Source organism: Gopherus evgoodei, chromosome 5, assembly GCF_007399415.2.
Source record: "Gopherus evgoodei ecotype Sinaloan lineage chromosome 5, rGopEvg1_v1.p, whole genome shotgun sequence".
NCBI classification, from domain to species: domain Eukaryota; kingdom Metazoa; phylum Chordata; order Testudines; family Testudinidae; genus Gopherus; species Gopherus evgoodei.
The window spans coordinates 103,287,122-103,314,316 of record NC_044326.1 but is presented as its reverse complement, the minus strand read 5'-3'; the positions used below and the strand labels follow the sequence as shown (position 1 = coordinate 103,314,316).

The 27,195-nt window shown below is 39.9% G+C and overlaps 1 protein-coding gene across 1 annotated transcript in view; it reads right to left on the bottom strand.

The window, feature by feature from the left end:
- Positions 1–27,195, bottom strand: part of TNIP3 (TNFAIP3 interacting protein 3) — a 97,182-nt gene that overhangs the window by 62,047 nt on the left and 7,940 nt on the right. Inside the window, 1 exon segment of the mRNA XM_030565078.1 lies at positions 18,378–18,463. Coding sequence (XP_030420938.1) covers positions 18,378–18,463 — 86 coding nt within the window.

Here is a 27,195-nt window from a genome sequence, read left to right as displayed (position 1 = left end):
TGATTTAAAAAATTGGTTTTTAAATTAACCATTTTTTTTAAAAAGGTCTGAATTTTTTTTTTATTTACACAATAGGTGTTCATTTTTCCTCTAGATCTAGTTAATAACTTCTCCATTTGAAGCTATCAGGAAGATCATAGGCAGTAAGAATATTTTATTTATTAGCTTTACTTATTTATTTCAGTTTATATAAACAATCCAGAAAGGGGCCTGTTCCAGGCAATTTGCAAATGTATTTAAGAACATTGTTCATCCATATAGCAAATCCATCAATCTCCTCCATAAAAATAAAGGCTATAATTAGGCAAGCGGAAGTTTGGATAGACTACAGAACAATTCATTCTATTCTGTGCTGTTACAGACAGGGACTGTGTATTTCTCTTTCCATCAGTGTTAGTTCTTTCCCCTATGTACTAAATAAGAGAGAGTAGGCAATAAGGAAGGGTAAAGTTTTGGATTTGGTTTATTGTCCAGTAGTCAGATCCTATGATTAGGAGTCAGACATTCTTGCGTTCTGATCCCAGCGCTACCACTAATTCTAGAGCTAACACTAACTGAACGTCATTCACAAAAATGTATGAACTGGAAGAGGTTTTATATAAATTACTGTAACTTTCAACAAGAAATGTTCAGTCTCTCTGATACTTTGGACAGTGAAATGATGTTATAGGCATGTGTAAATCCCTTGCCACCTTGGATAAAGCTCAAGTTATATAGTGCTCCAGAATGAGAAACAGTACTGGGTTAGTTAGGCATCTGTGCCCAGAGCGATTACATCGCACTGCATAACAAACATTGGAGTGAGGTAGGTTGCTGAAAATTGAGTAAGGAACTGCAACTAACGTGGTATGGTAATTTATCACTCATCAATTAAGTTAAAAAGCTGACTATCAAAATTATACAAAATGGCTTGTTGCACTATGGAGCTCCAGATCTCACAGTGAAACAATCCAAATCACATGCCTCCTGACAAAACTCTGCACTAAATCATGCCACTGAATGAAGATACTCTACCACCACCAAAGGTGTCACAAATAACTGCAGCAGGCATTCCAGTGACAATTTAGGATGCACATGAGTTGATGTGTGCGTGAGTTTAATCACAAAGGGCCCAGTTTGGGGGAAATACTTGGCCCTTTCCTGGATTGGGCTCAGAAAATGAAATTTAACCCCCTGCACAGTGACAGCATAAAGATCCATGCTTCTTAACTTCCATTTAAGCCCTATTTTCAGACTATAAGTAGGAATTAAGTGATGCGTGGGCTGGCCTTCTGTACAGGGTGAGTTTCACCTAAAATGAGCAGCAGCAAGCCATTTCAACAAACATGAATGCAAAGCTAGGATTATATGCTAACTAAACAAAATACAGTGCCTTCAGTTATGAAAGGCAAATGGAATAAGGGTAGTACACAATGTGGCTAGGCTATCCTGATCCCTTTAACGTTGTTAAGTTATACACAAAGAAAGAAAAAATGAAATTCTGCCTTTTCCTTAACTTTTCTTATTATAAAACTCAAACACTGTAGACATTACAAGCTGCACATTAGCAACATACATTTGTAAGATTCTTGAAATGGTATTGTTGTCCAGCATTATGCATGAGTGCATTAGTTTGTATGCTCTGTTGTTAATTAAACAGATAATTAGGACTTTTTAATGACTCTAACATGCATTATGACATACTCATGCTCTCTTATCCACATCCCTCCAAAAAACATTTGTTTCAGCTCCTCCAGATTGCCTGAAATATGCCTAGTGTATGAGATATATTTGCATCGCATGACAAAATTTATTACACATTATGCAGCAGAATTAAATGTATTTGATAACATCTGGAAGTATTCAGAAATTACATCATCAAAGCAGTCATTTTGGCACAGTTAGGGAAAAGTAGACTGAATATTATTTTCATAATTAATGTAAATACCATGATTTACATAACTAATGTAAATACCAGAACCAGCCATAGAAAGGACTGCAGATTGATGGACAGGGAGTAAAATTAGTCCCCACCAGAGCCACCCCATCCCAGCATCCTGTAGGTCCAGAATTGAAGAGACTTGGCCATGCTCCGGGTGCACTATGTTTCCCTCCTCCTCGATTAGTGTATTGTTAACTAACAATTGTGCCTCTGTGGACTAGCCACCAACTTGGCCAGTATCAGGGACTGAAACAGGGGCATATCAAGCTGAAAGCCTAAGTCTCTACAGCCTGAGCTAAACATTCAGGCTCCACAGTTGGGGGGCTGTAATTGATTCACCACCTCTGTGGATCAAGCGTAAGGTAGGCCACAACACTGGGTTATATTTGCATGATTTCAGGGTGCGATAGTAAATTTCATTTTTATGTTGTACTAACCTATTTTGTGCATGTGTAGACAGGTGTCTACGTCCAGCCCTATGGCACTGGAAATTGTGAATCATCACATAGGCAGAGGTGGTCGTTTGTTCCAGGCACATAAAGAGTATCTCTCAATTTGTCTGGGTGCAGTAGTTACATGAAGATTAAAATTATTAAACTAATTTAATCTAAAAGTGTATGGGTGGGAGAATACTGTCCAGCTGGGAGAGTACTATTTCAAGACACAGGAATTGAGAAACATACTCATATAGACCACCATGGATTGCCTTGCAGCTGATGTAACTTTCTCTTCATAGCTTTCCCTTGACTCATGGCCTGGGTCAGAAGGTGAGCCCTCAAAGGTGAACAGTCAAAGTCATGAGACCTGTGATCATCTGTGTGATTAATGATGGAGTGGGGGGGGAGTGGGTGAGGGTAGCTCCCTTTGACTGACACCCAGCCAGCCAGCAAGCTGTAAAATCCCTCTTGGCAGCTGTTCTCAGCTTGCTTTACCTGTAAAGGGTTAAAAGTCCCCCAGGTAAAGAAAAGGAAATGGGCACCTGACCAAAAGAGCCAATAGGAAGGTAGAACTCTTTAAAATTGGGAAAGACACTTTCCCTTTGTTGTTCTCCAGAGAAGGAGACACGGACTAGCAGTACTATAAGCAGGAATACTGTGTAAAGTTTGAACCAGATATGAAAACCATCACATCATACCTAGAACTACTTTTAACAACCCAAATATGTAAGTAAATTGGGAATGTTTAGGAAGACGTGATAAGATTTATTTCTGCTTTTTTTTTTTTTTTAAAAGGCTTGTGGACTCCTCTGTGCTAACCCCAGATGCTTTTGTTTGCTTGTAACCTTTAAGCTAACCCACAAGAAAGCTATTTTGGGTGCTTAGTTTTTGGAATTGCTCTTTTAAAATCTAGCAAAAGCCTAAGTTGCAGATGTATTTTCTTCCTTTGTTTTTAATAAAATTTACTGTTTTTAAGAACAGGACTGGATTTTTGGTGTCCTAAGAGGTTTGTGCATGTTGTTTGATTAGCTGGTAGCAACAGCTAAATTCCTTGGTTTTCATTCTCAGCTCTTCCCCAGAGGAGGGGGGGCAGGGTGAGAGGGCTTGAGGGTACCCCACAGGGAAGAATTCCCAAGTGCTCCTTCCTGGGTCCAAGGGTTTTTTTTTGCATTTGAGTGGTGGCAGCATTTACCAAGCCAAGGTCAGAGAAGAGCTGTAACCTTGGGAGTTTAATACAAGCCTGGAGTGACAAGCATTTTTTAAAAATCCTTGTGGGCCCCCACCTTCTGTACTCAACATGACAATCTGATTTCAAGTTAATTAGGCTCAAAGGATTGCTGCAGTTCAATAGAGAACCAGCAACTCTCCCTTGCTGTAATGACTATTTGCACTCATTCTTTTATCTAATATTCTTACTGAAGTTGTGGATTAAGCATCCATTTTTTCCCCTTCAGGTTGCACTCCTAGGAATACCATTTGTGAACTTATGAAATATCAAGTGAACATATGGCCTTGTCCTGTAGTCCTTACTCAGGCATAACTTGGACTGAGCCCTATGTGTCATTTAGATTGGAATAAAGGTTGAAGCAGATGTTCCAGGACTTCTGAGCAAAGCAGGGGATAATATAGAAGCCCATTTGTAACAATTATGTTTAAAATATTTAAATGTGAAGAATTGCATTGTTCATCTAATGCTACTACATAGGGGAAAAAATCAATGTATTTGTCATTGTGGAGGGGCAAGCTGAATGGTTATTAAAAGTGAATAGAATTATTTAACCTTTACACCCTGAATTCTTTGTTACCAGATGGATAAGGTATCACATATGAGGCTCTTACAGTTAAATAGTAGTTTTTGTCCAGTCTAATTTTAAATGTGACAAACAATAAGGCTTCAACTTAAGAACATAAGAATGGCCATACTGGGTCAGACCAAAGGTCCATGTAGCCCAGTATTCTGGCTTCTGACAGTGGCCAATGCCAGGTGCCCCAGAGGGAATGAACAGAACACGTAACCACCAAGTGATTCATCCCCTGTTGTTCATTCCCAGCTTCTGGAAAACAATTCTTGTCCATCCTGGCTAATAGCCATTGATGGACCTATCCTCCATAAATTTATCTTTTTTTTTTTTTTAATCTATTACAGTCTTGGCCTTCACAACATTCTGTGGTGAGGAGTTTCACAGGTTGACTGTGAATTGTGTGAAAAAATAGTTCGTTTGTTTTAAACCTGCTGCCTATTAATTTAATTTGGTGACCCCTAGTTCTTGTGTAATTTACTCCTTCTCATAATACTTCCTTATTTATTTTCTCCACACTAGTCATGATTTTATAGACCTCTATCATATCCCTCTGTAATCATCTTGACTCTCCGCTGCAGTGCCTCCTGCTGGTCATCCTCAGGGAATTAGCTCACCCAGCATCCACAGCACCCTCTGCAGGCCAGTGATCTGCCTTACTGCTGGCCCTGTGTCCCTCCCAGGATCCCGGTGCCCTTGTCTTGGGTGCTACCCCCCTGGCAGTACCCCTCACAGCCTCAGGGGAACCCCCACCCACTATCCCCACTTCACCTCAGTGTTAGGCTACTGCCAGTTCCTGTCTTACTCCTGCTCACTGGGGAGAATTGCAGTGTAAGCCACTCATCACAGGCAAAGGAGGGTTGGACCTGTTACCTCTGCCTACTCATGGGCTGCCCCCTCCAACCCAATACCTAATGAGCCTTACCAGGCCTGCAGCCTGGGGCTTTCCTAGGCCAGAGCTCCCAGCTCCCTAAGCCTTTCCCCAGCCCTGCTCCAAACTAGATTCTCTTCTTGGCACCTTGCAGCCAGGCCCTTCTCCCTCTACAGGCAGAGGGAGACTGCCTAGGCCTCTGGCTCACAGCCTTTTATGGGGGCCAGCTGGGCCTGATTGGGGCATGGCCCCAGCTGAGCCTACTTTCCTCCAATCAGCCCAGGCTTCTTGCCCCAGCCACAGCCCTCTCCAGGGCTGTTTCAAGCCCCACAGGGCAGGAGCAGGTAATCACTCTGCCGTATTCAAGATGTGGGCATACCATGGATTTATATAGAGGCAATAGGATATTTTCTGTCTTATTGCACTGGTCTACAATTTTTGAGACGTCGTCTGCTTCAGAGATAAAATGTGATATTTATTATGTATTTTGATGTGCTGAATTCAAATATGACTATTAAAACAACTGATTGGCTACTGTTTCTAAGATATTTAAGTTTTTACATTTTATGTCTATGAATATTGTGTAGATAGTAGAGTTTTAATCATAAATTGTAAACCTAGGTCTTTTCATGTGTTTATGTTTGCTTTACATAAGATTTCACCTGTCCTGTTTATGTAACACTTTAAAATACAGCAAAAGGGTTATATAAATAAAAATTATGAAACAAAGGGCAAAAAACTATTATGTACATAGTTTAGTCCTATTCAGTGTCTACTCGGCGCTTCTTGGCTTGTCTCTTGTATTCATTAAATGGAGCATCTCTTGGCACTGTCCAGCAATAGTCTGCAAGCACTGATGGGCTCCATTTGCCCTGAGAGCCTGCCAGGAGATTCCACTGCTGTAGTCTGGAGCCAAACAGCTCCTGCCTTACTCTTGGGTAGTTCCAAATCCCTGACAAGGTCATTCAATTCACCTTGTGTTATGAGGTGTGGTTCAGAGGAGGAGGATGGGAGAAAATGTGGGTCCTGTGACATTGATGGTTCAGGACCAGAAGTTTCATCCTCTTCCTCGTCTGACTCAAGTGAGAAAGATTCTGGTGCATCAGGAACCGGCAGTCCTTCTCTGTGGGGTACTGGGCGTATAGCTGATGGAATGTTTGGATAATGCACAGTCCACTTTTTCTTCTTTGACACACCTTTCCCAAGTGGAGGCACCATGCAGAAGTAACAATTGCTGGTATGATCTGTTGGCTCTCTCCAAATCATTGGCACTGCAAAAGGCATAGATTTCATTTTCCTGTTCAACCACTGGCAAAGATTTGTTGCACAAGTGTTGCAGCATGTGTGTGGGGCCCACCTCTTGTCCTGATCTCCAGTTTTGCAGCCAAAAGAAAGGTGATAGGCTTTCTTAACTATAGTGGTTACTGCGCTTTTGTGATGTAAAAGTCACTTCACCACAAACATAGCAGAAGTATGAGGCATCTCTGCTCACTTTGGCTAAACAGAAATGTGTCCCTTTGCAAAATCAGACACTGACAAATAAGAGAGCACGACACTGTATGATTTCTAGAGCTGATACAGGGCAATTTGTTCAGCAGATTGATTTAAGCTTCGTTATGCTTGCATCATCCATGATTTCTAGGAATAACATGATGCAATTCATATCATGTATGACGCAATACTAGCTTCAGATTGCATCATTCATTGTTTTGCCTAAAAAGCAAGTACTGTCCAACCTAGTCATAGATTTATTCATAGATCCAGTCAAAGATGTATTTTAGTCATTTCTGGTTTAAATTGAGATCCTTTCCCTTTATAACTCACTTATCCTCCACCATTCCCAAGTCAAGGGTCGTATATACTGACCCAATAGCATATCTTGAAAACTAGAGCCAATCAACAATTTTAAGCATCATTTTCATTCTCAGTGACCCAGAATTAGTAAAGTTGGACTACATTTATTTCAGAAGCATTTTGGCTGTAGAGCAGTGTTATCTATCCCTTTCTTAATGATTCCCAACATTGTTTGCTTTTTTGACTGCCGCTGCACTTTGAGTAGATGTTTTCAGAGAACTGTCCACAGTGACTCCAAGATCTCTTTCTAAAGTTGTAACAGCCAATTTAGACCCTATCATTTTATATGTATAGTTGGGATTATGTTTTCCAATATGCATTACTTTGAATTTATCAACACTGAAATTCATCTGCCATTTTGTTGCCCAGTCACCCAGTTTAGAGAGATCCTTTTGTAGCTCTTCATAGTCTGTCTGGGACTTCACTATCTTGAGCATAATGCACTCAGTTAATTATTCACTCCACTGGATTTCCTAGGGCATGCCATTTTCTCTGTATCTTTATTTTAAACCATGAGCTTTTCAGCAGGCACTGACTTTCTTTGCGTTTCGTATATTACATACACTAAATAAATTAATACTCAATGCTTAATTCAGGCCTGTGAAAAAGAGGTAAAAGAAAGTAAATATCTGAATTATCTTTGGTCCTATAAAAAGGTGCCAATGCTAACACACCATGCCCTATTGCTTCCTCTTATATCCTGCCTCAGTGCAACAGGTTTATAGTATAACCTCCATTATCAAGAGATTACCTAGGACAACCCCAAAACATTGAGTACTTAGGGGAATCCAGCCCTGACTTACTAACCGATCCCCACAGTTATCCGGGCAGCAGAAGCAGTGCAAGAACAGAAGACTGGAAAGTATGGGCAGAGTTATGACTTAAATTCCAGGAAGGGGAGTGAATTCCTCTCAGAACCTCCTCTCCTAGCTCACTCCCCTCCTTCTGAAACTCACACACGGGCAGTTTCCAGCATGTTAAGCCTCTGGTCAGGTCAAATAAGAAAGGAAATGTAGAAAATACAGTAGTTAAAATGGCAATAACCAGCCTATATTAGCCTACCGCTGTTGCTCTAATCTCTGAAGCCTTCCATAGACTGCCTGAGAGAAAATAATCAGGCAGTTTGCCAGCAGACTTTCCCTATAATCTAGACATCACTTTACTGAAACCTCCCATTCAATGAAACAGGATCATGTCCTCACCTAAAGGTGGCATGACTGATTCAGATACAGAGCTTCACATAAATGAGATTTAGACAATGCAGGTTGCACTCTACGGGTTATTTGCATAACAAGTCAGCAGGCAGGCATAGGGATAACACACAGATTCTCACTGGAAATCCCATAATATATTTCAAAGCTTCCTAGTGCCTTCCCTCCTTTTCATACAAATACTCTGGATCCATTACCTAATGGATTTCCCAGAGGATTCATATGGGAAATTGGAGGGGAGAGGAATGACTTTCATGAGGACAAACTTAACTCCTCATTTCATTCTACTAACATTATTTTGAATGTGGATAGTATAAAACTAATTGACTTTCAGTACAGTATTTCCCATCCTTCAGAAAGAACTAATACAGGTTTGGACTTCAGTCCATTTCCTAAGCCTTCCCTTTATTGAACTTTAGCCAATTACCATCTTAGAATACATTGCCTTGGATTGCCTGTTCTTAATCCATTTCATTATGTTATGCTCCTGTTCATTAAAGGAGGGAAGTAAAGTTTTGTTAATTTGGTGTATGGAACTTACTGTGAAGAATATAAAATATTAAACCATAGAAATTCATTGCGTTTGGCATGAAAAGCAGCAAATATAATGTTCTGCTCTGTTAAAGAGTGCTATGTGACAAGCTTAGAATTTTAGACTGCCCTAATGAAGCAATTCTTCCTAATGACCTCTAGACGGCACTCTGAATTTAGCTGTCATAGAAAGTAATGTTCCCAAACACACAAACTACATTAGGTTTTACAAAGTTTAAAGATGCATTTTGTACGATCTTAAAAGTTGCACTGAAGGAAAAACATTAATAAACGAAGACATTTTGTTCAGGACTATTTCAGCTGTGCTTTTGTTACTAAAATAAGTCAGATATCATTGTATTGGACTACAATGAAAATGACACTTACATTTACTGAAGTGTCAAGTTTCTGTTAGAAGTTCTGATCATTCATATGATTTTCTCTTTTGTAAAAATCAATAAGAAAAAATTGGAAGTGCTTGTATTTTTAATAGGACAAAGTCTTTGCTTTCCATATCTTCACAGTGCAAACATATCAACATCTGTGATGTGAAAAAGCCATCCTGATTATGAATTGTGACAAAGTTCCTCCTGTACGTTGGTGGGTCATGCGCTTATTGGCAGATTTGCTCACCTCACAGATTCACCCTGTGGGTTGGGAAACAGCCCAGAGACCTTCCCCTCCGATAGAAGCCACAGTCCAGGTCAATTCCTCCTGTGTTTGATTAGGAGTTGGGAGGTTTGGGGGGAATCCAGGCCTGCCCTCTACTCCAGGTTCCAGCCCAGGGCCCTATGGACTGCAGCTGTCTCCTGGTACAGTTGTGCAACAGCTACAACTCCCTTAGCTACTTCCCCATGGCCTCCTCCCAACACCTTCTTTGTCCTCACCACCAGACCTTCATCCTGAAGTCTGATAACACATGTACTTCTCAGTCCTCCAGCAGCATGCCAACTCTCTCAGCTTCTTGCACACCTCTTGCTCCCAGTTCCTCACACACACTTCCTCTCCCCTGGCTCCCTTTGGCCTGACTGGAATGAGCCCTTCTATAGCGTCAGAGGGGCCTTAATTAGATTCAGGTGCTTAATAGCCTCACCTGACTCTAAGCAGGTTAATTGGAGTCAGGTGTTCTCATTAGCCTGGAGCAGCCCCTGCTCTGGTCACTCGGGGAACAGAAAACTGTGTATCCAGTGGCCAATATATCTCACTTCTACTACTCTGCTGTTCCCAACTGGTCTGGGTCTATCACAGAATATATAGCAGGCTGAATACATAAACAAACAAAAGATAAGATGAGCATAGTACTTCCTTCTTGTAATTTTTAAGTGTTGCTTTTATAAGCAAAAAAATCTGATTAGAGCTGTCCAAATATGAACAATTCTCTTGAAATTTTGAGGTGGGGGGTAAAATGTACATCACTTAACTTCAGGAAACTGTGTTCTTAAATGTCACTTTAGTTTGAAATTTTGCTGAAATTCCTATATTGGGATTTTTTTTTTAGAAGAAAAAAATGGGAAAAAACACCTATCAAAAGCCAGCCTTACCTTATAAAAAGTGAGAGAGGGAGAGATATGGGATTCCAAATATTCACCATTTTATCATCATCCACATGACTTGTTTTGCAAGGCAACAGTCCTCTCAGAAAGATCAAGACTCTGTTCTTTTGTTGCATCTAGTGTCTGTTTGCCTAGGTCTGCACACTGCCTTTGATATCCACTCACTTATACAATCTAGCAATCATTTGTCTCCTTTGTTCACTTAGTGCCTGATCCTGTACCACTGAAGTCAATAGGAGCTTTTCTATGGACTTCCACAGATGTAGTATCAAGCCTTTATAGAATAGTACAATAAAGAGATGTTTATAAAAAAATCTCAAATATTGGAAAACAAACAAACCAGTTCCCAGGCCTCATATATTTAGGGATAGTAACCTACAGGAGGTCAGGCCCCAAACACATGGACCTACTTGCCCTCTGATGCAATAACAGAACAGAATTTTCATGTATCTCATACGATGGTGCCCTTGTTAAAATGGAATCAATACTTGAAAATTCTCAACTGTCTGAAAAATGAATCTCTTCACAGCCTATGCAGTGATGGAATTACAGGAAGTAGCAGCATAGGCTTGTGGAGACCTGAATCAGATAGACAGACACTAGGGTTTTTGGACTGGTTTAGAGAGAACCCCCAAAATACCCTTTGACGGGGGAGAGACTGTATGTCTTTACTTCACAGTTCACCCAGTATATTATGCAGGTGTTACTCCAAATCTCCTCCCATCCACATACAAAAACTTCTGACCCCAGTTTAGTGACGCTTTCACTCCAAGATAACTGGCCCATCCTGGAGTAAAGCCTAAAGCCCAGGTGCTGCTTTTGCACTGCACTTTGCAGTGCAAATCATTTGAGCACTAGGAGCTCTTCAGTGCATTCTCAAGATTAACTGAAAAGGATCAGTGTCTCAACTTACTGCAACACAAAGAACCATGCGATAGGCCCCCACAGGTCATAGTACACACGCAGGTAGCATAGCACTAGCAAGGACACAATAACTCAGGTATAGCTTTGCGGTGTGGCTGCTCACACCCAGGCTAGGCTAACATGGGTGCAGATCACTCATGTTAACTCTGTAACGAAGACATACGGAAAATGACTTCTATGCGCTTTCCTGGACACAAAGAGTAGATTCAGCTCATCGGGGAACCAGGAGAAGTGCAATGAGACATTGGCCATGTGAGTAATATCACCAGCCTACCCAGCTTGAATCTCAACATGCATCGCAAAAAGCTTGAAAATATCGAAGTTTTTGTAGAGCCTCATACACTGCAAATAATTCGTGTCCAGAGATCAAAGGAGAACTGGAGCATTTAAAAAAAATTTTTTTAAAGAGAATGGTTTGTGTACTTTCACTTTGGGTTATAGCTCTGACTCAGATTGCTGCTTGACTCTCAGTCCATTTTTTTCCCAGACAGTTTAGTGATCATGTACTTCTCTAGAAGAAGGGCAGACCTGGAGACTCAAATTATCCACCAACCAGGTACAGCAATATTTCCCCCCAAACCTCTCTATCAGTGTTTCATCCTGAACCAGGGTAGGGGTGAGAAAGTAGCTTAATCTCCATAGCTATACTGTTCCTCCCCTTTTTTCTGAGGCTTCCCACATAAGTGCCTCATTGCTCCAGTGATTTTTGACATCTGTCATCTTGAAAATGGACTAAGACCACCAATTTATTTCATATAGGATAGTGAGCAGCCAGCAGATTCTAACTTCCAATCATGATTGATCCTAGGTGGCCTAGAGGTGAAAAGTTTTATGCTCCACAACCCTGACCCACTTGATTTTTCCATGATAAACAAGAAAGCACACAGAGCATCAGTGGGATATTTATGTTTATTACGTTGTCAGCTCTATCTTGAGATACAATACACCCCTCAAGATCATCTCAAATACAGCCTAGACACCAGATAAACAATGTTGAGATTTAGTTGATGCACAGTGCTAGACCAATATTGCTCTTTTATAGAAATGGTGACCAATTTTCATACTGTAATATCATATGACTTGCAATGGCCCAATGCTACTCTAATGTGGTACTGCTTCAGAGGTTTAGTTTTTATTTTTTATATAAAATAAAAACCTCAGAGGTTGTGTGTATGTTCACACCCAACAAGTAAGAATATCTAGCTCTTATATAGTGCTTTTCATCAGTAGATCCCAAAACACTGTACAAAGGAGGTCGGTATCATTACCCCCATTTTACAAATGGGGAAACTGGGGCACAGAAAGGGGAAATGACTTACCCAAGGTCACCCAGCAGGCCTGTGGCAGAGCCAGGAACAGAATTCAGGTCATCTGAGTTTTAGTCCAGTGCTGTATTAACCAGGCAACACTGCCGTAGTATATATAGATATCACCAAATATATGAAGGAGATTGACTAGCTATATTTAGTGACCGAGACAAGGTGGGTGAGGTGATTCAGTGATGTTTAGTGAAGAGATGTTCTTGCACACAGTGCAGCTGTAATTAGAAGACTGCTCACCCCAGCTGGGGTCATAAAATTGATTCATAAAGGAAATTCTGGGCTAGAGCTATGCTGTCTGAGCAGTTCAGCTTGCTAAATAAAAGTGGAAGATGAACACAAGTTTAGAAAACTTTATCACATTATACTCTCCCTCCCATCCCCACCACAACATACTATAGGTTTAAATGTATTTGCACAAGTCTTCCACCAGTTTGGTGCAATTGCCTAATAGTAGCACATCCCAAGTATTATGAGGGGTGAGATCTGCGTTTGATTTAGTTTTGATCTCTTGATTTCCAAGCCAGCATGTAACAGGAGACTCATGGATGTAATTCTTTCAGGTCTCTGGAAGAAAGGTCTGGCAAACACTTTTTTCTCTTTTTATAAGCAGTGGGCTACACTTAATACTTTTACAGCTCAGGATCTTGTGATGGGTGGACAATATTCCTGCTGAGCAAGAATGAGTCCTGATCCACAGCCCATTGAATTAAATGGAAAGACTGTCAGGACTCTGGTCCTTAGAAAAGGTTGGCAAGTGATAGAATACAAAAGGAAGAATTTTAAAGTCCTAAGATAAACTACCCAAACCCTGCTGTAAAGTGGAGTTGAGAGAATAATTCACTTTTCAGTTTGGAGGCTGAACAAGAAAAATACAAAAAAAATCTGTTTGGTTTGAAGCAAAATTGAGTATTTTCCATTTTTCCCTCACCAAAATGAAAAAAAAAAAGATGACATTTCTTTACTTTTTCCAGCTGTACTGTGAAGGGACAAGTCCGTACAGCAACCCAGAGACAGTATGGGGCTTAGGGAACCATCACGATGAAGAGAGTTCAATCAGCCTTCCCTCCCACCTGAATAAGCACATCATTTGCCAACTCTTGGCTCCCTCTAGGTGGTTTTCTATGTTAATGGAATTTGGGACTCAGAGAAATTAGCATAGTCACAGGTCTTTGGGAGCTGTTCTCTATGCTTCAGTGCATTAACTCCCTCTAAAGATTACTTTAATCTCTAATGCACACAATGCTACTCAGTGTAATTTCAGCATGTCTACCATGCTTGTGTCATACGTATGATTCCTGAAGCTATGAATACACCGTGAACAATTGTAAACAAGGCGCTTCATAGAGACAATTTACAGCCAGATCCCAGCACCAGAGAGCCATATTTTGAGCGGAAATGAATCCCAGGGTCTACGGGTTAAATCTCATGCTTCTTCCCCATGGGTGGCCATTTTGGACATGAGAATCCTGCTTGGCTAGGTCTGCAGTGAAGGTAAGATCCATATAAAGAAACAGATTTATGGAAGAACTGTCTCAGATAAAATGAAAATTGACATATCCCAAAACAAACCATTTTATATATTTGAAAAGGTTAGTTAACATTTCCCCTCTGTTATTTATCACTCTATGTGCCTCGGTACTTCCTTCCCTTATGGAAATGGCCTATAGAATTTGATAGAGAATGAGATCTTTCTCCAGAATTTCTAACCCTATTTGCAGCGGGAATAAATTTATAGCAGTGATTAAATGCTCCATGTTGTTTAAAAAAATATACAAAAACAATATCCTCTTTAATTCTATATTACTCTCAAATTTCATAGGGTTTTGCAGGAATTTCATATAGTATTGTTTAATTTCTATAAAACATTTGATTGCTCTCTCTGATATTAGGACCTTTGTATTACAGGTTAATCCAATCAAGACCAGATGCGAAACTGACAAAATACTATGACAAAGGCTTTACATGGGGAATTTCCAACCCAACTGGAAGCAGGAAGAACCAGGAATCTTGCAAGAAAATCTGTTTTTTGCATGAATTTCCAGTCTAATTTTTCAGCCTTAAGAAGATCTGATAGTTTTAGTTAATATCAGTGGCCAGATCCTAAGCTGTGTAGCTCAAGTGAAATCAATGAAGCTATTCAAGGTTATAGCATATGGGTATTTGGCCCTCATGAGACTTCTGGTTGATTATTGGAGTTGCATGTTTTGAACTTCAACTCCACTAATTCACATCTGTGCTACCATACATATGTCTACGCAGTACACTCTATTACACATAAATATACATTATCACTAAATAACCAGCCTATCTGGTAGATTAAATCTATACTTTGACAAAAAAAAAACACAACCCTTTTCACCCCCAATATCTTTCATTTGAAAAGAGTGAATATTGTAAATGATTTCCAACATAATTCACTTTACTTCATTAAGCTTTGCAAATTCAGAAGTACAAAGAAAAATAGAAATTTACTAAAGTTGTTTTGAAAACACTGCTAGAAGATCCAGCCTAAATTCACAGAAGTTAAGTATGATCCATTGAAAAAAGAAATCGAAACAAATTCAGAATCTTTCAACTGGGATCCCTAAGGTCTCTAGGAAAAATATTTAGAAATAATCCTTTTTCCTTCTTGAAAAGAGGGCTTCACAGTGTAAAGTAGAGAATGGGGGTTAAAATGTGTGTATATTGAGACATATAGAGAAATCACTTCAACTTTCGCTCAATACGGTTCCAGCCACCAAACATCTGCCTGTCACCCCATAAATGTTGCTACATTTGTTCCCTTTATGACAAAGGAATGGAGCTTTTAAGGCACATTTAATAGCCAACAGCTGTTTGGCTGTCAAATGCCACATCTGGAGAAGCAGCGTGCTGTTAACGTGAACAGAAAATTGCTCTTTAATAGTTTTGCTTAATTTTATGAATTATACAAATCACAACAATGAGAGATACATGTTCTTGATAGAAAACACATCTGCTTTCTTTGAAATCAATCTAAAAAGATCCCAATAATTAACTGAAGCCACATCTATAATCCATTGCATTTTGCTAAAAGATAAATGAGTAAGCCTATCAGCCTGGTGGCATTTAGAAATATTCAATATCACACACAGTCTTTACATTATCCTTATAGCATATGTGTGAAAGAAGAGGAAAAAGGAAGGCTGCCAATACATGTCAAGTGCCAAGGGGCTTGGCCCCATTGTGTTCTGCTTTTCCCTTTTCTCAGAGTTCCTTTCTTCTCGAATCTCTGTAGTGACATATAGCTCCTGCCTACTTCTATATCATATCATCTGCAGATAGAACAATAAAATGTCTCCTTTGGTTACTTGACATGGTTGCCTGAATAAAGCAGAAAGAGCCTGATCCAACATTCCTGTTAATAAAGAATGAGACTGGATCCAGTGAAGTCAATGGACTCACTAACCTCACTGGACTTTGGATCAGACAGCAAGAGAATTATGAATGCTACCTACAAGGGAAAAAGTGACCAGAGCACTCACCCAGTATCATAACTCAGAAATCTTTTATCTGCATGTTGATTACTAGTTGAAAGAGGGTCAACATTTTGCCATGCAAATCAATGATTACTCAGTTGACTGGAAAGCTCAACCAAATGGAACCCTCAGATAGCATGCAAGTTTTCGAACTGGCAAATATGATCTCCTTAAACATCCAAATGCAGAAAGCTAACGAGAGAGGAGGGGGCAGGAGACAGTGAAAATGGAAGTGAAACCTGAGACAGTAAAAGAGATACAGAAATTCAAAGCAGACCAAGAATTACTTCCTTTTCAAACAAGTGTAGCATGACTTACCCTTTTGCAGAAACCAGTATGCACCAGTAAAACATAGGTATTCTCTAGGACATCACAGCCACATGTAACTCCTACACACTCTAATACTAGTAGGGTAGCTGGAAGCATAGGTGGAATAACCTGTCATTTCAATAGACAGCTTTCTAGAAGATGTTGCATTCTCACTGCTGTGAGGGACTGTGATAGCCTATGAGACAGAGCACACACCCACACATATATATGTATACACATGTCTATCAAAAGATAAACATTGGTACTTTATTTCTGCAGTCTTACCAGCCATCAAAAGTAGTATGGCTGGATATTTATAATTAATCCTGATGGACAAGAGATGCATAAAGTAAGATCTTTTCTAATATGCCACCCAAGCAGGGAGAATCAAGGGAGAGAAATGATAAGGTTATGTGGGACAAGGAAAGGAGGAGTTCATACTACAATACAGTAAGAATATAAAATTACTTTCTGATAAAATTTCTATAAAATCTATGTTTGAAAGCACAGAAATAGCATTCTGCAGGCCTCAAAAATGCTCAGATACTACGCAACTGCTCTTAAAATTGCTGCTCAGCCTGTGCTCAGCTGTCTGAATATTTAAATAAATTGCATACATAATTTTGAAAGCACCCAACTGGGAGCTCACAACTTTCTTTTTTCAACTTGAGAATGCCAGTTGGCATTCTATCTTTTCTGAATTAGCACACTAAATGAAATAAGAAACACACAATGAATATTTATTGTCTCTTTTACATTAGCTCATTCCAAGACAGTATTTAGATTTATCACCAGTTTTAACCTTTATTGGTGCCTTATGAAGAGTGCTCCAGCACCTCACCTAGTGTAAATTGGTATAGCTCCATGGAAGTAAATGAGATTAGGCTACTTTTCACCAACTAATAATCTAGCCCAAAATGTCTTGGTTTGTTTTTCCCATATAAACCAGACAAGTTCAGATTTAGCCATCCCTAATATAAACAAAATACAACAAAGAGGAGGCAATTTAGAGTTAGTCTAGGAAATGTAGAGTGGTTGGTGAGGGGGAAGTCTGGAGATGCAATACAGTCTATCACCTTATGCTACCAATGAAAATCCAGCTCAGTAGTGGCTGGCCAAGTTATTACACTGCAATGCCTGCACAAGACAAGTTGGAGTCTTGTTGGTCAGGAGTTCACATCACAGAACCACCACCACAAACTGCCATTAACTGGCTTCTTGTCTCAAAAAAGGTGCCATCATCAGCATGTGGCATGGAAACAACTCCTTTCACATCCATAGAAATAGTTCTTCCAGGTCACAGTTGAGCTACGTGAGCAGGATGGTATGGGCAAGGTTGGAGTTTGTCTGCCCATGTTGTAGCTACTTTTTGGATAAACAGAGAACACCCATTTCCAGGGATATCCAACCTAACCATTCACAAAGATTAAAAAAGTCACTAAAGGAAAAAATTCCAATTTTTTAAAAAAATCCCCTCCAAAATCCAACTAACAATTAGCTTTTGAATGTTGTCTCCTTTCATTCTCTCTCTGACAAACACAGAACACTTAGCTCTCTTTAAAACACTTTTCGATTTGTTAATCTCTAGCTAGACAGATAAACTTCTGTCAAAAGTTTAACATGTTGATTAGGTATTACAGGATTCACTGGAACATGCCGCATGATTCTTTATGGCACTTTAGATTTGCTGTACTGGCAAATCTAGGAACTTTAGGAGCTACTCTTACCCTGTTTTACACCAAGCAGGGTTAGATGGGGGGTGGGGAGGGTGGAATACTTGAGTCTAACCTATACTATAAGCTCTACCATTAGCAGAGCTGCAATGGCAGCCAGTGATAAATCTTTCCCTTTAGGGTGAATAAGGTCTATATGTACACTCAGTAACGTGTCCTATTTCTGTTGATCAAATTAGCAGATCTAGTTTTCCAGAGGAATGGCTGGAAGTGAGGAATGAGATCTATAGAGAAGGATAAATTCCCATTTTGAAGAACACAGACTGGCATACAAAATTTTGATTGAACAACAAGGGGTACCATGGTGTTCAGTTCTACGCCATGGGAAGTGCTGTTTATAAGTACATTTTCAGTATTTACAGAAGTGTCTGATGCCTTAAAAAGAAGAGATTTTCTGTGATGAATTAATACATACCTTTCGGCCTCAGGAGATTCATTGGTGCACAGCTCTAGAGCATTCTCTGCATCTTCCTTCTTCTTTTTGAGCAGTCCACAATGAATCTATCAGAAATGGAAGGAAAAAAAGTTACACCAAGGAAAAGAACAGTTTGAGCAAGGACCAGGCCTTTTTGATGTTTTTAGGGCAGGAATTAAATGGGAAGAAATGATCATGTTTGAAAGGATTGTGTTTGAAAGATACTTTATGGCACTTGGTTCTCTATATCCTGCTCCTTTTCCTCTATCATTAGCTGCAGCTGGATGGTGGACTGTGAGACCACCACTGTTTCTGCAGAAATTTGGACTCTAAATACGGATATTCCATATGCAGAGACATAAGGATGACACTACCTCTATCCCATGACCCTTCCCCCCTCCCGCCATAAATAGTACCAGATTTGTTGGTGAGAGGGGGCAGTAGCAGGGCTCCAGCAATCTCAGGCCTCCCTCATGGATCCAAATATTATCTCATGGATGCAAAGCTGAGTCCAAGCACAAAGTAGTTTGTGCCCAGAGCAGGAGAACTGAATTTGACACACTAAAGATATATTTGGAGGATTTTTTTTTTTGTATTTTTTAAGACGACAAGTGGAAGTAATTTAGAATATCAAACTGCTATGACCCAAATCATCCATTAAGGGTCTCTAGAAATGCAATAATGTTTGACAGAGTTACTCTAAAAAAAAGTACTACAGAAGTCAGGAGCAGCTCTATGTTTTTTGCCGTCCCAAGCATGACAGTCAGGCAGCCTTTGGCAGTGTTTCTGCGGGAGGTCTGCCCCGGTCCCGCGCCAGAAGGTAACCTGACTGCCACCCTCACAGCAACCGGCAGGCTACCCCCCACTGCTTGCCACCCCAGGCATGCATTTGCTGCACTGGTGCCTGGAGCCGCCCCTGTCAGAAGTTTACACAGAATGACAGTCTATCAGGGCTGCCCGGGGGGGGGGAGGGGCAAGTGGGGCAATTTGCCCCAGGCCCTGCAGGAATATAGTATTCTATAGTATTGCAACTTTTTTTTTATGGAAGGGGCCCCCAAAATTGCTTTGCCCCAGGCCCCCTGAATCCTCTGGGTGACCCTGCAGTCTATGGGTTTATTGAACCATTCTACAGAATTCTCTTTCAGGACTAGAAATCCCTAGTAAATTCCATAGAAAATAGTTTTTGGACTATGCTATTATATTCTATAGAAATTGTTCCATGCGACAGAATTCTGAGTGGTCACAGAAATAGGAGAGTGGCTTATGAGAGATTCTCTCTGAAGGATCAAGTCTGCTTCCCTCAGGCTTCTAAATGAATAGGAGTTGCATGTCTGGGCAAGGTGGCTCAGAGAAGTGGGGGAGGGCAATCGCAGGATATAGAGTCAACAGTTCCTGCTTTCACTGGTGCTCAACAAGTGCAGTTGCAACAGGAGATGTGTAGGAGATGCAAGGATGGGGCAGCCTCCTTAAACTCTTCCCTTCCCCTGCATATGGGCCAGCCACCATATGGCCCTGTGTCTTCAATGTGCAAAAGCCAAGAAAAACCTTCTCAAGCAAAGATTCCATCAAGAATAACCACCATTACTCCCGGGGGGAAAAATTGCATTTAAATAGCCCTTTCCAGCCAAAGATCTAAAAAAACTCAACAAACACATATTTATTAAGTCTCACAAGACCCTTATGAAATATTATTCTCACTACACACATGGGAAAACTAGGCACTGAACTGTTAAGAGTCTGATCCCATGCCCATTGAAATTCATGAGATTCTTTCTACTGATGACATTGTGTGTTGATTCAGGCTCCATAGCCTGTAGCGAGTCACTGGTTCATTCAGGAATGAAACCCAGAAATCCTCATTCTCACTACTTTGATCTAACTACTGGAGAACAATTGCATTGCTGTAATTGCTGCTTTTAGAATACTAGTTTTATCTCCACCTACCTATTGTGACTTGTGTGATTTCAGAATATCAAATGGAAGGATGACAGTTTGAACACTGAAATAAAATAGGAAGTTATCACGACCAAAGAAAGATTGTTTGAAACCAAATGAGTTTTCAATTAGTGATAAATATATTTATAAGTAACATCAACAAACTGAAACCACAACAAAACATTTAATAGGCACCATACTGCTTCACCTGTGCACACAGCAGAATCTTAAAAGGTGACCAGGGTAAGATCTGAGGTGTTTGGCTTTTTTTTTTTCCTCTTAAATTCCTATACCCTCAGGCACTTCTCACATTTTAAATACATCTGGTAATCACTAATTACAAAGATCCCATTAGAAAAGGATGGCAATTCAGTTTCATGTGAAACTTGATTCCAGCTTTCCCGAGTTTTACAAATGTCTTTAATTGTAACAAAAATGTGTTGAAATGCTTTAAGTTGTAGTAGTTTGACTTCCGTGGGAGCTGTGGGTGCTCAGTATCTCTGAAAATTAGGCCACTTACATAGGTGCCTGAATTTAGATTAAGGTGCCTAATTTTAGATATCAAGATTAAAAATTTGGACCCATTTGTAATAAAAACAAAAACCAATGAAATTAAAGAAACTGGCCTTAGCTGTTCAAGGAAAGAAAATCCAGAGTTCAGATTGCCACTCCATCTCTAATTCATCCTGCTGGACCTGGGTATTGCAGTTTCTCAGGTCGACATGCCATGTTGTGTATTACAGCATGTGTCAAAATATCTAGGCGTAATGGGCCAAATGTAGATGGTGCATGTTAGAGTCATTCAACGTCATTACATTTACTTATTGATGTGTAAAGGAGTTAAAGTGGACGTAATCGAGATACCAAGGAACTGGGAAATAAAGTTTGACACCTTTTTATACATGCCTGTTAGTTGCTTCACAGACTCAGCGAGCCAAATTCAGAATGGATGCATATGGGAGATGTGTTATACATTACATATTGGTGAGTGCACTAAAACCACACACGTTGAGGGTGGTCTGAAAGGTGGTAAATGTTAAACCAAACTTCAACTCTTTGATAGGGGGATGTTTTAGAGAGTAGCAGCAGCCTTCCTTTTCAGATCTTCAGTTTCTGGATACAGCAAGTGAAAAGCTATTTTAAGGCATCATTTCAAGGAAGTTGCCATGTTGGGTCTCATTCACACAACCAGCCCAACAGAGTGCTAAATTATTAAACCAATTATGCCAAATACGTTTACGGTATTTGTGCACAGTATTAATATTTTTCTAGTAATAACTGATTTTTACAGTGCAATATTATTTATTTACTGGGCTTTTTATTATTAATTGTAAAAATTAAATTTAAGATACTGGAGAATTCAGCTACTTCAAAATAAAAAAATGTCATGAGTCTTTGCAGGAAATGGGTTTGTAATGTTCAGGTAGAAAACTACTGAGAGTTACAGAAAGTGTCTGGCTACTTCCAGGACTTGTAAAGACAGCAATAGAGTTACAATGATGAATTAGACACATATTTATAAGGTGTAGAGCCAGTTAAAAGAAAAAATTCCCACAAATTGGCATTTTTCAATTTTTTCCAGAATTTCACACACAAAAAAAATATTTTTCCAATAAATGACCAAAAATATTTCAGTTTTTGAAAGTTATTTGCAGAAAATACAATTTTTCCTTTTTTTAATTATTGAAAAAGCTAGAAAATTGACCAAATATGAGACTTTTTCTCAAAAGATTTCATTTTGGTAGAAGAGGCATTATTCATTGAAAAGATAGATACTGACAAAATTTTGATTATCTCTAATAAATTGTCATTCAGAAAGTTGAATGACACTAGCCAGCCCTGTATTCATCAAGTTAAGAAGCCCAGAAAAGGTCTTAATTTTTTAGCAAGTTTCTATATTATGTAAATTAATTCCCGTGAAGTTTTCACTTTGTTTATCCTTCTGACAAAATACTGCTCTGCAACAATCCATAAAAAATGGTATAGTTTAGTGCCACAGTGGTAAAATCTAGAAATTGGATTAGCAATGTGCAGTGCAATTCTAGAATATCAGAAATTTTAGTTCTTCCTTCCAGCTCTTTCCTCCACCAAATTTCTATGTCTGAATGTCTTTCTAATGCAAATCGTGTATTTGTATGCTTTTGCCTCTACTGCATACACATAAAAGTCACAAGAACAGAAACAGGTAATCATACAGAAATGAAAGCCACAGGGCTTTCAGACTTGTGGGAATAGAAGCTCTTTGTCTCTCTCTGTAGGTAAAATGAGGTAATTGTGGAGGGAAAAAAATTGCATATGCTGCTCTCTGGCTTCTCCTGTGGGCAAAAGGGGAAAACTGAGGGTGCTCCCTATCTGTTGACAGATATAACTTGCATACAATTTAGAAGAGTTTCATAAGGTGCTGAGAGCTCTGCCATCTGATGATACTTGTCAGCTCTGTGTTTCTGGGGAACTAGGGCACAGTATCTAGCCTGACTGACTGACTGACTGACTGACACACACACACACACACACACACACACACACACACACAGTCTCTGCTTGAACCAAAACTGATCAGAGAAAAGGCTTGCAGAGAGCAATGAAGGGTGTGGAAGACACACCTAGACCCTTCCTGACAAGAGTGACAAGATTAAGACATCTCCATTAGCATACAGAATGAACAACAGAGACAACTCCCCTAGCCTCATCTGCACGAAATATGGGACAGGCAGACTTCTCTATTTGCATACAGAATGGAGAACAGAGATCCGCACTGAACTCTGGGACCAGAAAAACAGGGAGCACTGCATCATGGGGGATCTCTGCTCCAGATGTTAACAACCTATGCCTGCCTACACCCAGCTCAGCAGTTATCAGACCAATTCTAGCGAGGAATCCTTGACTGATATCCAAAATACAGAAGCAGCCTAGTTGCACTGTGAGCTCCCTGGAAGAAAATACCATTCATAGCCAAGAGTGATCAGCTCCTATTGTCTAGCCCAGGGGTAGGCAACCTGTGGCATGCGTGCCGAAAGCAGCACATGAGCTGATTTTCAATGGCACTGACACTGCCCGGGTCTTGGCCACTGGTCCAGGGGGCTCTGCATTTTCATTTAATTTTAAATGAAGCTTCTTAAACATTTTTAAAACCTTATTTAGTTTACATACAACAGTTTAGTTATATAGACTTATAGAAAGAGACGTTCTAAAAATGTTAAAATGTATTACCGGCACACGAAACCTTAAATTAAAGTGAATAAATGAAGACTCAGCACACTGCTTCTGAAAGGTTGCCAAACCCTGGTCTAGCCTAAAGAAAACTCTTGAGTCATGAGTTTACCCATGAACAAATCTAGCGTTCTCCCTTGAACCATTGTTGTTTCTCTACAAAAAAACCTACCTATGTTCAAGTAAGTGTTCTGATGCTTAGATCCAAACTATGCATCAGTTCCACTGGGACTCCATCTTCTCCTGACTGATCATGCTGGGGGCTCTGCCTGTCTCCGGCACTCAGGACCCTGAGCTACCACCATCACCTGGGAACCCTGACCAGTTCAAGCCTCATGGAGTGGGTGAGATCCCCTTCTTTCTCTCTCTCTGTTTTCCTTTCTACCTTAAGTATTAACCTTTAATAATATATGTTATATTGGTTTAAGCTCTCCTTGTGTAGTTATTATTATTCAATAAATAACTTCTATGGTTAAGCTGGTTGCTTCTCTCTCTCTCTCTCTCTCTCTCTCTCTCTCTCTCTCTCTGAGCTTTACTCTTTTGTGGTTTTAGCTTTCCCCATTTACTCTGCAGCAACGCTTCTTTTACCTAAGCTGAAGATCCATGCAGCACCCAAATACTGTGGGGTTTGCTCATCAAGTAGGTTACTACCAGTACAATTGGTATGTGTGAGTGAGGATAGGGACATGCTAAATCTGGGACACATAAAGGGGCAGCTTGAAAGTGCTGATTGACCCAGTCCACTCAGACGTGCTCTGTTAATGTGTGTGTGTGCGCGTGTACACACATGCTCATTTGTGTTCATCCAGTTCTGGGGCGGGAGGAACCCAGCCCTAGGGAACCTAGGTCCCGCAAGATAGCTCCATTAGGAGGGGACTTGCAGAAGGGAGAAGTAGAGCTCCATATGAAAATACATATGACACAAGCAGTACGTTGATAGAATTACGGAACCCCCTCTCAAAAAGAGTAACCCAAATAAATGAGCATACCCCAAAGTAACAGGCAACTGTGGTAACACTGAAGATTCCCCATGTTCCAAACGCTCATACTGCATTAAATGTGCTGCGTAACTGTGGATGTGTGAAAGAATGTGCATGTGTGAGAATTAATGGGGGTTATTCAGTGGAGGGAGAATGGGCCACCCTGATCTAGAATTGAGTAGGCACTAATTGCAAAGTGGCCGAATCGGGATTGGACTGCATTTGTGAATGCAATTGGTGAGGCTTCTCCTGAGATGCATAGTTTGGAGTGGGTGGGCTCTAACCAACAGGCAACTTGTTTGTTCTTGTTTCTAAATCAATTTGGTTATGACCCTAGGTTACCAAGACCCCTGCATATGTTTGTGAGGGTTAAAATATTGTGAGGGGCCATTTAGATTTTAATGGGCTTAGTTTGAGTACAGCTCTTGGTGGGGGCTCAAGGCAAACAAATTTTAACAAGGGATTCCAGATACCACACTGAATCTAGCCTAGCAGAAGAGTCTGCTCCCCAGTAGAAATGTTACAGAAATATCATGCTTGCAGTAAGTGTCTGTTCTGGCAGCGATACAAGGGTGATATGTCACATTATTAACACAGGGAGGTTTTTTCTTTTTTAGAGCAGATGTTTTCAGACTAATTTATTAATGTTAGAATCAACAGAAATGCAGATTTAGACCCTAGATTAAGGATACTCCAACTTTTCCAATCTACATACTCTGACAATAGAGATTCTTTCATAGGACACATTCCAGGCAAACCATTTATTTTTCCCAAATGTTTTATTTTGAAGACCACCAGAGGTTTACAGACCATAGCAGTTTGAGAGCCACTACCTTAAACTATGTATTCTGATCATTAAAACAGGTAGTTGTCATTGTATCGATCAGGCAGCCCACCATTACAAAAAAAAGACAGGAGAAACTGTACTCTTCCTCTCAGTCATCTAGCTGTTCAACTCAGTTACCAAGTTAAGGAAGTTTGTATGAAATTACCATCATGTTTCACCAACAAAACTGAGAAAAAGCATGGGGTAATAGAAGGGACATTGTGGCTTTTCTTAGGGAGAAAATATGCTAGTGAGTGAAACTTGAATATAAAGTTACCAAATTATGCAAAATGTATTACCTCAGAAAGATGCTATTCAGTGTCACACATTTTTCAGCCTAGACACAGGTGTTAAACAACACAGATTCATATAATGAGGAGATAAAAAGAAGAAACGCATTTAATCATTCTAAGCAGTACACATATTACACAGCCACAAAGTAAGTGGAACTCTTGTAGTCACGAATGCCATTGGTAAACAAGCCTGTAGGTCATGGTAAGTGTAAGTGGTGTGTGGGTGTTCTGTTGGAGGAGAGGGAGGAAGAGATAGGCTGTTACTGTAAATGTGATCAATATATAAAAGCAATAGAGTAGAGCATATTGTGTGAAAAAAGTTCTACGCTACACATACCGAAACTAATTGAGGGGGAAATAAAGCCTTCAAGACTCTTTCCCCGTCATGTTTTTGGGGAAGTCATATTTTAAAGACTAATACTTCAATGATCTGTTTCCATCTAGAAGGTCATTTCCAGGTTTGGCTTTTTCACCACAGTAATATTTCCATGAGTGTTTTACAAGACTAGCCTTGAAATAGCCATTAGTGTTTTTTTGCTCTTACATCAGCCTCTTCACTGAAGACTCAGCATAGCCATTTAAATGCAGCAGAAAGATCACACCGAAACACACACAATGCAGACAACTACCAAATCTTGGAATTCTTCTGGATCCGCTTTCATTTCTCCCTGATCCAGTGCTCAAAATGCTGTATTATGTAGAGTCCTCAATTAACATTTTAAAACTTGAGGTCAAGATTTTCAGAAGTGAATAGCAATTACAGACACATGAACATTTTGTTACCCAACTTGATACATGTAAAAATATATTTGATACACTTCCTGTGTGGTGCTAAGATACTAGAATAAAATTTAACTGATCTCACTATTAATCTTGTACAGAGTATGATTCTCTCTCATTTGTTATGGTAACAGTGCATTCAGAGATGCACAAGAAAAAACACCACCACAAAAATCCCACCTTGAAGATCCTGCAATCAGAGAACACTGGAATCTAAAAGTTAATAGATAACTGTTGAGAGAGAGAGAGAGAGAGAGAGAGAGAGAGAGACCTTTTCAACAGAACATGCAGAAAAAAAATCTACTTGTTTGGAAACCAGACAGAAGGTCAATTAAAGCCTCAATCCTGCAGTCTCTACTATGGAATAGTGGGGAAGTTTATCGCACATAGGGTGAGGAGCAGCAGCTGTGGTTTTGTACTATATAAGTCTTTTGACTCTAATCCAGCAAAAGGAAATAGACTAATCCTCCCAACACTCGCACAGATACCCACTAGGGTGACCAGATGTCCCGATTTTATAGGGACAGTCCTGATATTTGGGTTTGGGTCTTATATAGGTGTCTATTATGTTCCACTCCCTGTCCCAATTTTTCCACATATGCTGTCTGGGTGATCTAATACCCACTGAAGGCATTGGGGTTTGGATGGACACAGGAGGCCACTGCATGATTTTCTTTGCAGGATCTGGGCATGGTTAATAATGGAACTTAAAGCCTGCATTCATTCAACAGTTATTTACCCACTCTTAATACGGTTATATACTTTGTCCAGGTAGCGTTATGGGTATAACTATA